The sequence below is a fragment of the Callorhinus ursinus genome, unplaced genomic scaffold (assembly GCF_003265705.2).
Source record: "Callorhinus ursinus isolate GAN/ISIS: 27379988/994484 unplaced genomic scaffold, GSC_fseal_2.0 scaffold23, whole genome shotgun sequence".
Taxonomy (NCBI): Eukaryota; Metazoa; Chordata; class Mammalia; order Carnivora; family Otariidae; genus Callorhinus; species Callorhinus ursinus.
Window position 1 is genome coordinate 26,772,686 of NW_027397085.1, and position 15,052 is coordinate 26,787,737.

A 15,052-nucleotide genomic window follows, 5' to 3' on the forward strand; every position below is an offset into this window, starting at 1 on the left:
TGGTGGTTTTGGAAATTGAAGGAAGGTGATTAATATGAGACCTTTTAGAAATAGAACCTACAGGACTTGCTGATGGACAGAATGCGGGGTAGGAGAAAGGGCACAATGACTCTGGGTTTCAGACTTTCCTAACTGGATGGAGAGAGGTGCCATTTGGTATATTGTCTGGGGAAGATATCTGGGGAAGGATCAGGTAGATGGAGCGGTTTTAAAAGTTTGAGGTACCTGTTAGATCTACAAGTGGGTGTCAATGGGCCGTTGGAAAGGTGAATCTGTAGTTTGGGGCCACAGATAACTGCTTTTCTCCAAGTAAGGGGTGTGGACCAAGGATAGGTGAGGGGGATGAAGAAAGGGTGTGGGGATCCTCAGAAAGCAGTGATAGGGCTGGGGCACAGAGCCCGAAAGGCAGACCCTAATGGTGACAGGGGCTTCCTGGGACGCAAGGCCCTACACCCATCTCCCCACTTACATCCACTCACTAGTATCATTTAGTTTCCATTGGCCCATGACACACCTGTCTTCCTCTGGGACTGGTTTCCTCCTGGCTCCCGGTAATCTCAGCACCACTCACTGGCTTTTCCAGTTCTGTGGGAATTTGGGAAAGGTCTGAGACCAGCCCTGTTTCCCTTGTCAGAAGCATCTTTGCTCAGGCATCCAGTGACAAATTGGTCACAAATTGAGTTCCTCCTCGCCAAGCGTCACCCTTCGCGCTGGAGGGAGGACCGGACGACCAGAGATCTGCATATGTAAATGAGTGATTAGTAGTAATTACGGGCTGAGTCAGTGGCTCCACTAGAAATAGAACCCAGGCGTCTTGACTCAGAAACTTGGGGTTCCCCTACCGCGCAGCGGACGCCGCGTCCACTCGGCAGTCGGGACCCTTTCCGGGATATTCGCTGCACTAACAGGAGTTTCTTTGGTTTCTCAGCGGCACCTTAGCGCTTCGCAGCCCTGCGCGTAGCCGGACCAGGCGTGGGCGGGACGGGGGCGGAACCGGGCCCGGTCCGGGGCGGGGCTTTGGCGTGGGCGGGGCTTTCCCGAGTTCCGGAGTCGAGTGGCTTCCCTTGGCCGGAGTGGAGATGCAGCCGCCGCCCCGAAAAGTGAGCTTGGCCTGGGAATGGGGACTCCTGGTGGGCTGGGGGAATGGTGGGAGTTGAGGGGGGCATCGGACCCGCAGTGAGGGGCGAGGAGTTGTAAGGGTTCAGGGCCTAACCCTGAAATAACCCAGGAAACACCCCAGTCCCTCCCCGGTCCCGCCCCCTCACCGCTCCCTGCGCGGAGTGTTTTTCAGGTCCCGGCGCCAGGGGTCTTCAACCTCTTCTAACCCTCACAGGTGAAGCCGTCCCAGGAGGTGAAGCTTCGCTTCCTGGAGCAGCTGAGCATCCTTCAGACCCGGCAGCAGAGGGAGGCGGATCTGCTGGAGGACATCAGGTAGCTTCTGATCCCCGCCACATAACCCCCCCCCCCCTTCGCTGTTGCGCGCCCCGCCTCTCCTCGAACAGACGTTGGTGGGAGCCGGACCGGAGAGGGGAAAGCAGGGGGTGAAGAGTTCTCCAACCTGCCCATTCTCGGCCCTCACTGTCGGCCTGTCTCTCCAGATACCAGATAGGACTTAATCCTTCCTCCTAACCCAACACACAGAAACACACAGGGACCCTCTCTCAAACCCTTTGACTCCACACCACTCGCTCCGCCCCACAATCAAGCTTGGGGCAGAATCTCCCCTCCCTCTTCCAGACCTGTTGGAAGGCCGGAATGTATCCAGCCCCCCGTCCGTCCTCACCTCCAAGCCCAGAGACGGTTCTCCAGGGGTGGGGAGGATCCTGCCGAGGCTCTGAACAATGAGGTGAGGTTGTTCTGGGTTGCGGCTGCCTGAGGTGATCTCAAGGACTCTCTCTTCAGTCTCGTTCCATCCTCGTGTACTCACACTTTAGGCCTGGCTCCCCTCTTCTTCCTGCCCAGGCTGAGGAGAGGATTGAGGGTGGGAGAACAGGACTAGACAGTGACACCACCCTTCCCCTCTAATCTTCACAGGTCCTACAGCAAGCAGAGGGCAGCCATTGAACGGGAATATGGACAGGTATGGAACTCCTTTTTCTGGACTTTCCCTTTTGTTGTAGCCTCCTTTACACATAGCATTGTCTCTCTGCACATACTCCTCTTCTGGTCCAGAGCAGTGGCCTAGAATTAGGCAGATTGGTGTCAGATCTCTCGTGCTACTTGTTGACTGTGTGACCTTGGTCAAGGTGCTTGGCCTTTCTTGGCCTCAATTTCTTTCTCTGTAGAATGGAATAATAATCATACCTTCATGGAGGGTTGTTGTAAGGATGGAATAGGTTAATGCATGTAAATCACTTAGCAAAGTGAGTGGTACATAATACGCATCTGGTGAATGGCATTATTATACTCTGATTTCATATTCTCCCAGTTGGTGGGAGTCTTTGAAAGGTAACTGAGTCTGTGATGGCTTTCCCACCAGGCACTCCAGAAACTGGCTGGGCCATTCCTGAAGAGGGAAGGTCACCGGAGTGGGGAGATGGACAGCAGGTGGGTCCCATCGAGGGGGGAGTTCAGGGGGCCTAGAAGGGATGAGGAGCTCAACCTCAGGAATCTATGGGAGTGAAGGGCTAATGAAGGGGGAGGGCATGTGAGCTGCAGGTAGAGCTGACACAGCAGTCGGAGAGGAGCTGACCCAGCAAGGACACTGTGGGTGCAGGCGGAGGGCGTGAGTGATCCTTGTGGCTGAGCTAATGCACTGATCGATTGATAGGCTCCCAGACAAGGGGGATGGGAAAGCACTCTGTCTCCTATGGTGTTCGGTTTGGTGGTGGTGGTGGGGGCTCTCATGAAGCTTTGGAGTGCTCTCCTCCTCAACACAGACCTTCTCTGGGGAGAGGCAGGATGGTGTTTGGTGCCTGGCGCTGCCTGCTGGATGCCACCGTGGCTGGGGGCCAAGCCCGGCTTCAGGCATCCGACCGATACCGTGACCTGGCAGGGGGCACAGGGCGGAGTGCCAAGGAGCAGGTGCTCAGGAAGGTATGGCTCAGTGGATGGGCTGAAGGAAGGGCTGGCATGGGGTTGGAAGTGGTCTGGGTCAGGACTCTGTGTGTCCATGCCCCTAGGGAGCAGAGAACCTCCAGAGGGCGCAAGCTGAGGTGCTGCAGTCTATCCGGGAGCTGAGCCGAAGTCGGAAGCTGTATGGCCAGCGAGAACGTGTGTGGGCCTTGGCACAGGAGAAGGCGGCTGATGTCCAGGCTAGGTGGGTTCATGGGGAGTTGGGAAACCTGGCTGGGGAAAGGGAGCCAAGGCACCACAGCTGGGCCTGACCTTGACTCTTCTCCCTTTCCTGCACAGACTGAACCGAAGTGACCACGGGCTCTTTCACACTCGGACCAGTCTCCAGAAACTCAGCACCAAGGTTTGGGGGGATGTGGACATGAGTGGAGGTGGGAAAGAGGTGGGCAGAGTAGTCTAGTGGTTTGGAACCCAGGGGCATAAATCTGAGAGACTGGGATGAATCCAGGCTCCCCTACATCCTTGGTGTGTGCCCTTGGTTAACTTGATCTCTCAGAGTCTCGTGTTCTTCATCTGGAATGTGGAAATAGTACATTTATTTTTTATTCCTTTACTATGCATTTATTGAGGAGTCTGTGGAGTTCCTGCCTTCAGAGTCTGGTGAGGGGCAGACAGATAGTAAGTAAAGAAACAATCAGATTAAGTGATAACAAAACAAGGTGCTACGGTAAAGGGTAACAGGATGTAATTTAGAGAGAAAGGCTGTCTGAACACATGGCCTGAATATCAAGAAGGAGCCAGCCATGCAAAGATCTAGGGGAAGAACATTCCACGGAGAGGAAATGGTGAGGGCAGAGGGTCTGGGGTGGGAAGAGCTTGCGGGCTCGAGGACCGAAAGAAGGCCAGTGTGGCTGGAGCACTCTGAGCAAGGGGACAGGCACTGTGAAAAGAGGTCAGAGAGGTTGCAGGGGCCAGCTCTTGTTGCACCTGGCAAGCCACAGTAAGGAGCAGTGGGGAGTTTATTTTAAATAGACACAGATGCCACTCGAGCATTTTGAGCAGGAGTTGTTGAGTATGCAAAATTTTTAGTCTAGTGCCAGGCGCATAGTAAGCACTCAATAATGTGAGAATCCATTCTGGATCTGGATTGGCCTTGGAAGGACCCTGTGGTTCCAGGGCTCCCTGTTGACACCTGTTTTCTCCTCCTAGCTGTCTGCCCAGTCAGCCCAGTACTCCCAGCAGCTGAGAGCAGCCCGCAATGAGTACCTGCTCAACTTGGTGGCCACCAATGCCCACCTTGACCACTACTACCAGGAGGAATTGCCAGCCCTGCTCAAGGCCAGTCCCAGCCCAGATACCCCTGCCTCTCCTGCCTCTGCCTTGTGGGAGAGCCTCTCCTTGTTTCCTACCACTGTCAGGCTGGGTGGTGCTAGGGACCCAGCCTGCTTTGAGTAGGTAGAAGTTACATCCTTTGGTTCTGGTTTGGGTTCTGCTTCTAGCTGGCTGCATGACATTGTACAGGACACTTAGCCCCTCTGAACACTTAGTTGCCTCATTAGGGACAACTTCTGCTCTATCTAATTTGTAGGACTAGTGGGGCTCAGGGGAGAGAATGGATGTGAAAATGCTTTTTAAACTGTTAAGGTCTATGCATACGTGAGGGCCTATTATTAGAAGCAGTTAACTGTCTCATTCCTTCCCTCAATCCAATTCCTCATGCCTATCACCCATCTAAACCTGGGCAGAGAGCCTACTTTGCAGTAGAGGCTGGGGGCAGGGTGGTATCATTATCTTGGGGTTCTCTCCAGGCCCTGGTCAGTGAGCTGTTGGAACACTTGAGGGACCCCCTGACCTTGCTAAGCCGCACTGAGCTGGAAGCTGCAGAGATGGCCCTGGAGCATGCCCGCCGTGGAGGGCAGGCAACCTCCCAGGTGAGGGCTGTGCCCTATAAGAGCTCCCCAGAGATCCTCTTCAGCCTGCTCTTTCAGTACAGACCACCCACTGCATATCTGCCCCTTTTATTCTCACCCGTCCTTCTTCTTCCAAGAGGGGCTGGGGACAGGTTTGGAGTGGTAACCAGTGAGCGACTACTTCGACCTTTTCCAACCCCCAGGTAAGCTGGGAGCAGGATCTGAAGCTCTTTCTTCAGGAGCCTGGAGTATTTTCTCCCACACCACCTCAGGAGTTTCAGCCTGCAGGGGCTGATCAGGTGAGACTTCTCTGTTCATTGGAACCAAACTACATGTCGAGGGGACTGTGGTTTAGGCCTTCTCCCTCATCATCCTTGTTCTGGTTAATGGCTGTTCAGCTGTGGAGAAGGGGTTTCAGAACTCTAGTTCACCTCCCCCCCACCAGGACCCAAACAAACTTTATTCCACTTCTCTGGCCCTTCACTACATCATCCTCTTCTTTCTCCCTCAACCCAGATCCCATTTTGGGGACTTGCTGTGTGTCCACAGGAATGCACACCTGTGCCCTCACCTCTTTGTGCCTGTCCCTGGAGGTTAGGATGGAGTGAAGGAAAAAGGAAGGGACTGTAGAGCGGGGACAACAGCAGGCCCTGCTCTGAGCATCTGTGTACATTGTTCATTGAGGTGTGTGCCCTGGAGCTGGAGGAGGGCGCAGGAGGCGTGGCAGGGGACCGTGGCCTGGAGAAAGAGGTTCAGCGCTGGACGAGCCGAGCTGCCCGAGACTACAAGATCCAGAACCATGGGCATCGGGTGAGGTGGGGGGTGCAGGTGTTGTGGGTGGGCGGGAAGAGCTGAGAGCTGAGGACCCTGGAGCCAGTGGGGGATATCATAGGGCTGCAGGCAGGAAGGGAAGGAAAGGTATTTTAGGCCAAGAGTGTAGCACAGTAGTTAAGAGCACAGCTTTTGGAGCTAGACCCACCTGGGTTCAGATCCTGCTCTGTTCTTTCCTCGTTATGTAACCCCGAGTAAGGGAGTGACTTAACCTCTCTGGACTTCGGTTTCCTTATCATTAAAGTGGGGCCAATAATAGTATCCACTGCATGAGGAAGATTAAGTGACTTAATGCATGTGAAGCAAGTAGCGAAGTGCCAGGTCCATAGTCAGTTGTCCTGCAGAGGATTTCTACCCACCCCTGTTCTCCGCCTTTGCAACCAGGTGCTGCAGCGGCTGGAGCAGAGGCGACAGCAGGCTCCAGAGCGGGAGGCTCCAGGTATAGATCAGCGGCTACAGGAAGTGAGGGAGAGCATCCGGCGGGCACAGGTGAGGCATAGCCCTGTGCCTGGGACCCCTGAGATCCCACCTCCTCATGCAACACCCTCCTCCTCTCTATCTGCCTCGTGGGGAGCAGGGAGGCAGGAGGTAGAAGGTGGACATGTTTGGGGTGGTTCCCCTCACCGCCCAGAGGGTGGGCCCGTCCATAGCCTTGATTGATTTCTCTTCCCCATGGCAGGTGAGCCAGGTGAAGGGGGCTGCCCGGCTGGCCCTGCTACAAGGAGCTGGCCTCGATGTGCAGCGCTGGCTGAAGCCCGCCATGACCCAGGCCCAGGATGAGGTGGAGCAGGAGCGACGGCTCAGTGAGGCCCGGCTGTCCCAGAGGGACCTCTCTCCCACGGTGAGTGCCCTTTGCTCCCTACCCCTGTACACCCAGGACAGTAAAGGGTAGATCTCCCCAGAGGAGGGCAGACCCTATAAAATGGGGATCCCAATGGTACCAAAGTCGAAGAGGTTGTTGTGAGGCTGGAATGAAATATGTATATTTTTTTGCATAGTTTGTAACACAGAGTGTTCTCAGTGAACTTTTATCATGAATGTAGGATGACGATTATGAATTAAAGTTCCAAATATGGATTCTATGTGGTTCAAGTGCCGACCACTCCACTTACTATTAGCTGTGTGATCTTGCAAAGTGGCTTGACCTTTCTGAGCCTCGGTTTTCTCATAAGTAAAATGAGGTGGGGGCACCTGAGTCGCTCAGTCGGTCAGCATCTGACTCTTGGTTTTGACTCAGGTCATGATCTCAGGGTCGTGCAATCAAGCCCCACATCAGGCTCCATGCTCAGCACAGAGTCTGCTTGTTTCTCTTTCTCCAGTGTGTGCACACATGGATGTGCGTGCTGTTGCTCTCAATTAAATAAAATCTTTTTAAAACATTTTTAAAAAATAGGTAAAACAAGGTGATACACTTATGTAAAATTTCACTGGGTTATTGTGAAGATTAAGTGAGGTGCTATACATAAGATGTTTAGCGTCGTACCTGGCACAGAGTAAGCACTCAGTACTGTAATTCTGCGATTGTTGTTGGTGTTACCCTGCTCTGTGGTGATTTTGCTTGTGATATATGTTGGACAGATGGGTGGTACCACCTTGGGGAGTGATCTATTGGTGTTCTTTAAGGGTAGAATGGAGGTGTGGGAGATAAAATGGGTACTTGAGAGTGGGCCCCCCCCAATCATGTCTGTTCTCTATCTCCTCCAGGCTGAGGATGCTGAGCTCTCTGACTTTGAGGAATGTGAGGAGACAGGGGAGCTCTTTGAGGAGCCTGCCCCAGCAGCCTTGGCCACTAGGCCCCTCCCCTGCCCTGCACATGTGGTGTTCAGCTATCAGGTATCAGGTGGGCATGGGGGTGGGGACCTCAGAGAAGTGGGGATGGGCGACAGCCATGTCCTGAATCCTTCCTTGTGGGGCCCAGGCAGGGCATGAGGATGAGCTGACTATCACAGAGGGCGAGTGGCTGGAGGTCATAGAAGAGGGAGATGCTGATGAATGGGTCAAGGTGGGTATGGACCTTAGATTCTGACCTTGGTGGTGGGCAGGGGGCATGGCAATGGGAAGGACTTCTCTGTGGCTTGCAAGGACCCAGCCAGACAAAGCTAGAAGCCCAAGGAGGAGGGCTAGGGCCACGGGCTGCTGAGGCAAGTCTGCTATCTATTCACATTGCTGGGTGAACAGGCTCGAAACCAGCACGGCGAGGCAGGCTTTGTCCCTGAACGGTATCTCAACTTCCCGGACCTCTCCTTCCCTGAGAGTGGCCACGACAGCGACAATCCCTCAGGGGCAGAGCCCACAGGTAAGAATGGGAAATTCTGGGTCAGGGGACCTTGAGTAGTTGTGGCCCTGAGGTGTCATGGCCCCGGGGCACTACTGCCCATCAACTCCCCTCACCACCTCTCCTGGTCTTCTGCAGCCTTCCTGGCCCGTGCCCTATACAGCTACACAGGACAGAGTGCAGAGGAGCTGAGCTTCCCCGAGGGGGCGCTTATCCGCCTACTGCCCCGGGCCCAGGATGGAGTGGATGATGGCTTCTGGAGGGGAGAATTCGGGGGCCGTGTGGGGGTTTTCCCCTCCCTGCTAGTGGAGGAGCTGCTTGGCCCCCCAGGACCCCCTGAACTCTCAGACCCTGAACAGGTGAGGCTTCCTTCTCCCTGGGTCCCCAGGCTCCTCTAGGTTGAGCCTTCCACTCCAGTGAGGCCCCATATTCATCTTAATGCCCCCTTCCTTCTCCCAGTTTACCTCCTATATTGGCTTGGACCTCCCAATCTCCTTTCGCTGGGCAGAGAAGAGGGAAACTCAGGCAGTCTTCATAAGAGTGTGGTGGTCCTACTTTAGTGCTAGATAGATCTGAGTTCAGATTCGTATTGCATTGCCTTGGGCAGTGATATAACCTTGCGCTTGTTTCTTTACATGTAAAACAGGGGTAATAATACCAACTTCAGCAGCCCAACTGTCATGACTAGAGATATGGAGGTAAAGCCCTTAGCACAGTGACCCACGGGAGGTCCTTTAATATAATGGTACCTACCGTTACAGCAGGAAGAGCCTAGGAGAGGGAGTCAGGAGAGCTGGGTTCTAGTCGGGACTCTACCACTAAAAGACTCCATGCTTTTCAATAGATGGCTTAACCTGAGCCTCACCTCTATGAGAAATCATAAAAATCCCTACCTCATGGGATGCTGGTGAGGAATGAGTTAATGAGTGTATGTGAAGTGCTAACAGAATGTCTGGGACATAGTGTCAGTACATGTTGGCTATTGAAGTGTGTATCAGCTAAAGCCCCCACCTGGATGGAAGCATCTGGCCGCTCTCCAAATCAAGGAGCGAAGGGACAGGAATTGAAGGCAAGATGAGAGGAAAAGGTGGTGAAACCTTCCCACGTGCCAGGAATAACTCCATGTGCCCATCGTTCCCAGATGCTGCCATCCCCTTCTCCTCCTAGTTTCTCACCTCCTGTGCCCACCTCTGCCTTGGATGGAGCCCCTGCACCTGTGCTGCCTGTGGGTGAGTAGAGGGCCCTGGGGGCCCTGGGGGGCGGGAAGAGACGGGAAGGAGGAGAAAGGTGGCCCTTGGCTACTCTGCCTGCCCTCAGGAACCTCCTCCATCAGGCTCCCAGAAGCATGATGGTGAGAAGAGCTTGGGCTTTGGAGGGGAGGCAAGTGCGTTGTTGAGACTTTGCCTGTGACTTCTCAGTGTGTGGTTTAGGGCAGATGTTTAACCTGCCTGGGCCTTTATAGAGTGAGGAGAAAGGTCCCTACCTCACTGAGTTGTGAGAGTTAGAAAGATGGGCCTAGCTTTGTGCCTGGCACATAGTACACATGCCCCCAGTAGCTGTTTTCTCATGAAGATTATTTTACAAATCAGCCAGCTTTTCCCACTACGCCTCCTCTGCCTTCCATGTTCTTGAATCCTGCCAGCACCTTCGTTTGTGTCATCATTTTCCTTCTTGGAATGCCCGCCTTTTCTAAAACCTTCTGGTACTTCCACTTTCTTCGTGAAGCCTCCTTCCCTGATTCCAGAGGTCCCTGTGAGCATTTTCTGCAGCCCCCTGCCCCGGCACCTATACTTCACTTGGAATGATTGAGCACTCAGTCATTCATTGTGTTTGTTGGTTTTTCACTCTCAGGTTGCTAACAGCCATTGGGAGTGGGGGTGCTGTGAGTCCATCTCCCCCTCTCAGCAAGGTGCCAAGTAAGAGTGGAGGATGGATGGATTGATGGATTTTATGGCTCTAAGATTAGGGACTCTTCATTAATTCATCAAATATTTACCGAGTTCCACTGTCCTAAGTGCAGGAGATGCAGCAATGAACGAAACAAAGCCTGAAGACTGACTTGTGGTTCTTGTTTGCAGACCAAGACCTGGACTGCCCTGGACCCCTGGACATGATGGTACCTCGACTCAGGCCGGTAAGGGTCCCTCCCTTGGAGGAGATGGTGTCATTCCAACTTGTCCTGTTTTGTCTGCGGGGCTGAGGGAATGGACAGGGATATCCCCAAGGGAGGGTTCTGGAGTACTGACTCTGTGTTCTCTACAGATGCGTCCACCGCCTCCCCCACCAGCTAAAGCCCCGGATCCTGGCCACCCGGATTCTCTCACCTGAAGCCAGGAGGATTGCTGTCCCCCCAGTGATGCTGCTGTCCCTATTCCTATGATGTCAGAGACCACCCCCTCAATGATCTGGAGTGACACAGCCAAAAGCTGCAGTCTCCCCCATTTCCACTCTCACCTCCAGGGGTAGAAACTTTCCTTCTCCCCATTTCTGGGGCTGGAACTCACTGCTTTTCCCCCATCATACTTCTGCTATCTCTAGGGCTGGAACTACCCCTCTTTCTTCTGCCACTATCCCCTCTGTAGGGTGGTGAAATATTCTGAAATCTCTGGGGCTGGAACCCATCTTCCAAAGTCTTGAGTGGCTCCAGCCCATCTGTGTCTCCACCCTAGCTCTGTGACCCACCCTACTGGGTCTGTGACCCATGGCCACTGGGGTTGGGGGCTGGGACAAGGGCAGGCCTGTCAAAAGGAGCTGGAGCCAGTATGCAAAACAGCTGTAATGGTCTGAGCGGATTTATTGACAGTGAATAAAGGGCACTAAGCCCAAGCCAGGGCCTGGGCCTCTTGTGCCAAGAGGGCAGGGGGCCTAAGGTGCTATTGCTTTAGGGGCCCACCGAGGGCAGGGGCCTGCTCCCAGCTGCCACGCTCTAGCAAATGGAGCAAGGTGATGGGGAAGGGGTCAGGCAGCCTGTTGGCAGGCAGGGGAAGTGAAAGAGACTGAGGGATGGAGGTGGGGAGATTTCTCCCGCGGTCCCCCAGCCTGAAACCATGCAACTCCAGATGGAAGTAGAGCTGGTTCCTCAGCTGGGGGGCAGTGCTGTCCAGTGGAAAGGAGCGCCTTCATGCCCACCCACCCCCTGGCCCTGCCAGCTCGTAGTCCCAACAGCACAATGAAGAAGGAGCCTTGGAGGAGAGGAAGGGTAACAGTGTTGGTTCCTATTCAGGATGTGTCTCAGCTTTTCCCTGGGGGCTGCAGGACCTCCTTCCCTGTCTCCTGGAGCACATGCCCACTCCCCACCACTAAACCAAAGACTTTGTAGCAAAGGCCATCCCTGGGAGTACAGCGAGCTAATGGGCTTAGGTGGTGTACTTAGGGGGTGGGAGTGTAGGGGGTGGGAGAATGAGATTATCTGATTTGGGGCCCAAGCAGACTCACCTCACACACCCCCTGCTCCCCGTGGTGGGGACACCTGTGAGAGAGAAGTGGTCAACAATGGGTGACCAGGATGTGGGTCATAAGAGTGCCATCTCCCCCACCCCCAGGGTAGGAGGCAATAAGAGCTGAGCCCACTGTAGCCCTGACCATGCCTTCATACCTGGTGATCTGAGGTGTCCAGTTTGCTTGGCTGTCCAGTTCCCTCTCGACTGGCCAGTCCTGGGCTTGGGCCCTTCCCTCCAGCCCCTAGCATGGGCTCTGCAGAGGCTCTAGGGTTCCCCTCAAGTGCACAAGGGACTAGGCTGCCATCCCTGAGTCCTCCATTCTGTACTGGGGGACTGGCGAGGCCCAGGGGCTGTGGCCTCTCAGGGGGCACACTCTCAATGGCAGGTATCCCTGCCCTGGGCCCCCCCCCCAGACCCCTGACTACCCCCTGTGTCCTGCCCTCCACCAGACCCCCAGCTCCTGTCCGTGGGAGAGCCATCACGATGCTCATGTAGTCCACAGCGCTTCTCAATGTGTGTCACCCGGAACCTGGGAAGGGAGGGAACACTGGGTCTTACGACCACAACTTAGAGACTGCTTGGCTTCCCCTCAACCAGGGACATCCTGGGTTTCATGGCCACTTAGCCTCTGGCCTGGGGGGAGCGGGGGAGACTTCCCCAGATTATGGGGCACATTGTACAGCCTGACTTCTGCTGTAGCTCACAGTCTAGGAGAAGAGAGCTGGGGCCCACCTTTGGAGTCAGGCGCCTGATCACTGGGGCTCCCACCTCAAACTCCCTCTTTCTGGGGCTTTCTATCCCCACCTGCCCACAGAGAACACGGTGGTCTCTCCAGGCCGGGGGCGGCTCTTTCCTTCCTTCGAGCGTCCCTGGCGAACAAGTGGGGGCCTCTTGTTGCGGCTGCAGTGGATGCAAGGGGCTGCAGAGCCCAGATGCACTGTGTGATGATGGGAAGGAGCTCCATCTTGCAGGCTGGAGGTAACATCCACGCTGGACAATAGGGAAGAAGGGAGCAGGAGTGACATTACCATTTCCTTTCCTTTTCCATTTGCTCCCGTTCTTTCAGCTTCTTAAACCCCCAGATGCCCCACTTTCCCCAGGCCCCAGCATTCTTGTATTTATCTAATAAACACAGTATTGAGATTTTAGTCGTCATGTGTTCTTTTTCCCAGGGTTGTTTGCCAAAAAGAGGGCAATGTTTAACCCAAAGGAATGGCACAGGGATAAACGTCAGGCTTGATGATATCCAGATGGGAAGTATGGTTTGAAGGACTCAGATTTCTATAAAACTTCTTTCTTCATATAGGCTAGCCAGCTTTGCCTCCCCCCTGCCCCCAGACATGCGAGGACATTGGGAAAGGATTGTGCTGGAGGAGAGGGTACTCTCCAAGGCAAGCTAAGTCATGCTGGCCCTTGTTTCCAGCTCACCTGGACAGCTGCACTGTCCCTTCTCCTTCACTGTCCCCCAGCATCTCCTTCAAGGCCTCAGCATTGGCTGAGGGGAGAAGGAAAAGAGGGAGTCAGTGGAGGTGGAGGTCAGGGCAAGAGAAAGTTGAGCGGGGGCAGGGTGGGGGGGTGGGGAGAGCAAAGGGCCAGTCTACACCCACCTTCATTTTGGATGATGCAGCGAACAATCCTCTCTACGGTGTCCTCGTTCATGTCATCGTCCTCAGCTGAAGGATGAGAGGTTGGCAAGGAAGCAGGAAATGAGTCAGCTTTGGGTGGACATTACCTGGTGGCTTCTGTGGCTTACTGCTCAAGACCTATCCCTTTGTCTATTTGCCATCATGCTGGATGTTAGCATTTAGGGGTCAGGGCAGAAAAAATGGGAAAGTTAGTGGGAGCCCAAGACTACCAACAGTGGGCCCTTCCCACCCATGCTGTCTTTCCTAGGCTTGCTTTCAGGGTGGGGTCATCCCACTTGCTGACTCAAGAAAGTGTCATTAAGCCTCCTGAAGGCTTGGTCAGGATTTGGCCTCTTGGCCAGGAAGGCAGAAAGAGGTGTGGGGTGAAGGGTATGGGAGAAAGGTGACTGAGCCAGGTTCTAGGCTCCTCACTCACGGGGCTGGAGCTGGGCATCGTCAGGCTCTGAGCCCCTCGACGTGCGGCAGCGGTAGCCCTTCTTCTTGAGCACGTGGCAGATCATGAAGCCTACGAGGCCCATGAGGAAGAAGACCAGCACAAGCAGGAAGAGCATGTATAGCCCATGTTGGGGCGGCTCCAGGTCTGGCTGTGGTTCCGACATGAGGCCCTGGGGGGCGAGCGCGGGCCAGGGAGCCTCCTGGGGTTAGGGGGCTGCAGCTAGGGACTGGGGGAGGGATAGGAATTCGGTCCTCAGGACCCGAAACCGACGAGCCTCTGAGGTCCGGCCCCACCCCCTACCCAACCAAGGAGCTGTCCGTGCCAAGGGTGCTGGTCCGGGGCAGGGGTGCCAGACGGCGGCTGCGCAAGCCCTCTTCCACGACCCTGATCCTGCTTCCCCGACGCCCAGAGCGTTCCCCTTTCCAGCTTGTCCTGCGCTTCCGTCCCTCCCAAGGACACTGCAGAGCGAGATGGGACGGAATTCTCAGGCGGCCGGCTCAAGAATCGCGCCTGAGTCAGCGTCCGCACCTCCTCCGCGCCGGCCTGAGCCAGGCCTCTGCAACCCCCTCCCCTGCCTGTATGCCCGCACAACACCACCCCTTTAGGTTCCTCCCATCCTCACCACCTGGCCCACTCGGTACCGGTGGTTTGGTTCTGGCTCCGGCTCCGGCTCAGGTTCCGGCTCCAGGGACGTCCTAGTCCGGCTCAGGGCCCCCGACGCCCTCCCGGCGCTCATCCCTTGCTTCCTCCCCCTCCCCCCTTCGCCGCCTCACCGGCTCCGGGCTCCGGCTGCAGATACCGGTGCCGCGGCAGGCAGGGGGAGGGAAGGATGAAGAGGGATGCCGGCTAGTTGGGAGCGGCGGCTGGCTCCGTACAACTCTGGCTGTGGGAAGGGGAAGGAAATGGGGGTGGGGGGCGCCGCCGCAGACGCCCTAGGTTCCCAAATGCCTTCGCCAGTCGCCAGCCCGGGACCAGGGGGCGGAGCGCAGGTGTGCAGGGCGGAGAGCGAGAGCCTTGCGCGCTTGTGAGCGCAAGTGTGGGGCGCGCGTGACTGCGCCGCCCCCCCGCCCGGCCCCCCCGGGGGAGTGTGCGGCGCCGAGTCTGGGTCCGGGTGGGGAGGACAGGCAGTCAGAACAAAGTGCTCTCCACTGGTCTATCCCGCATGCTTGGCGCGGCTCCTGCCCTCAAGTGCTTCGGTCCGGTGGATAGCCAGGAACCTTCCCAGCAGGCCAGGGGAAGCTGGCTTTCCGCACCCGAGAGGGACGGCGTGGCGGTTCTCTGCAGTCTCCTAGACTGGTGACAACGCCTGCACCCCATTTGGGGCAGCTGGCTGGACGAGATATCTCGGATTCCCGAGGATTTGACCCTCGCCCGGAAAGAAATGACCCTCGCATCCTAGGACCATACTACCCGTCCTCCGCAGAGCCCAGAAGCTGAAGCTCGGGAACCCAGAAGGGCGAAGCCAAGCGAGGGGCGGAACTCCGCAGGGGGCGCGGTCG

At 55.7% G+C, this 15,052-nt stretch overlaps 2 protein-coding genes across 4 annotated transcripts; one reads left to right on the top strand and one right to left on the bottom strand.

The window, feature by feature from the left end:
- The first annotated feature begins 1,034 nt into the window (after nt 1-1,034).
- FCHSD1 (FCH and double SH3 domains 1) lies at nt 1,035-12,619 on the top strand. Of its 3 annotated transcripts, none has more exons than XM_025852148.2 (20): nt 1,035-1,100; nt 1,334-1,431; nt 2,035-2,080; nt 2,480-2,547; nt 2,880-3,036; nt 3,123-3,259; nt 3,355-3,418; nt 4,225-4,353; nt 4,824-4,946; nt 5,129-5,224; nt 5,610-5,735; nt 6,141-6,245; nt 6,436-6,597; nt 7,461-7,589; nt 7,675-7,758; nt 7,935-8,052; nt 8,170-8,390; nt 9,173-9,260; nt 10,110-10,165; nt 10,294-12,619. In XM_025852148.2, exons 1-20 carry the CDS (start codon nt 1,080-1,082, stop codon nt 10,357-10,359), a joined length of 2,094 nt encoding a protein of 697 aa, XP_025707933.1. In that variant the 5' UTR covers nt 1,035-1,079; the 3' UTR covers nt 10,360-12,619. The 3 variants fall into 3 exon arrangements, with proteins under 3 accessions (XP_025707933.1, XP_073761644.1, XP_025707934.1); XM_073905543.1 differs by having other exon boundaries at nt 9,199-9,260; XM_025852149.2 differs by having other exon boundaries at nt 2,901-3,036.
- On the bottom strand, nt 10,808-15,023 carry RELL2 (RELT like 2). Its single transcript, XM_025852153.2, is given in 9 exon segments — nt 10,808-11,213; nt 11,467-11,500; nt 11,627-11,873; nt 11,875-12,000; nt 12,276-12,461; nt 12,900-12,966; nt 13,079-13,144; nt 13,533-14,011; nt 14,195-15,023. Coding segments are annotated over 7 exon segments (909 nt in total). The 5' UTR covers nt 13,717-14,011; nt 14,195-15,023; the 3' UTR covers nt 10,808-11,213; nt 11,467.
- Between the last annotated feature and the right edge of the window lie 29 nt (nt 15,024-15,052).

Excerpts from the sequence above, each read along its gene's own strand:
- FCHSD1 (XM_025852148.2), top strand. The coding sequence starts at position 1,080 with ATGCAGCCGCCGCCCCGAAAA. Across the intron at positions 2,548-2,879 it reads AGTGGGGAGATGGACAGCAG|ACCTTCTCTGGGGAGAGGCA; the intron begins GTGGGTCCCATC and ends TCCTCAACACAG. Across the intron at positions 6,246-6,435 it reads AGAGCATCCGGCGGGCACAG|GTGAGCCAGGTGAAGGGGGC; the intron begins GTGAGGCATAGC and ends TCCCCATGGCAG.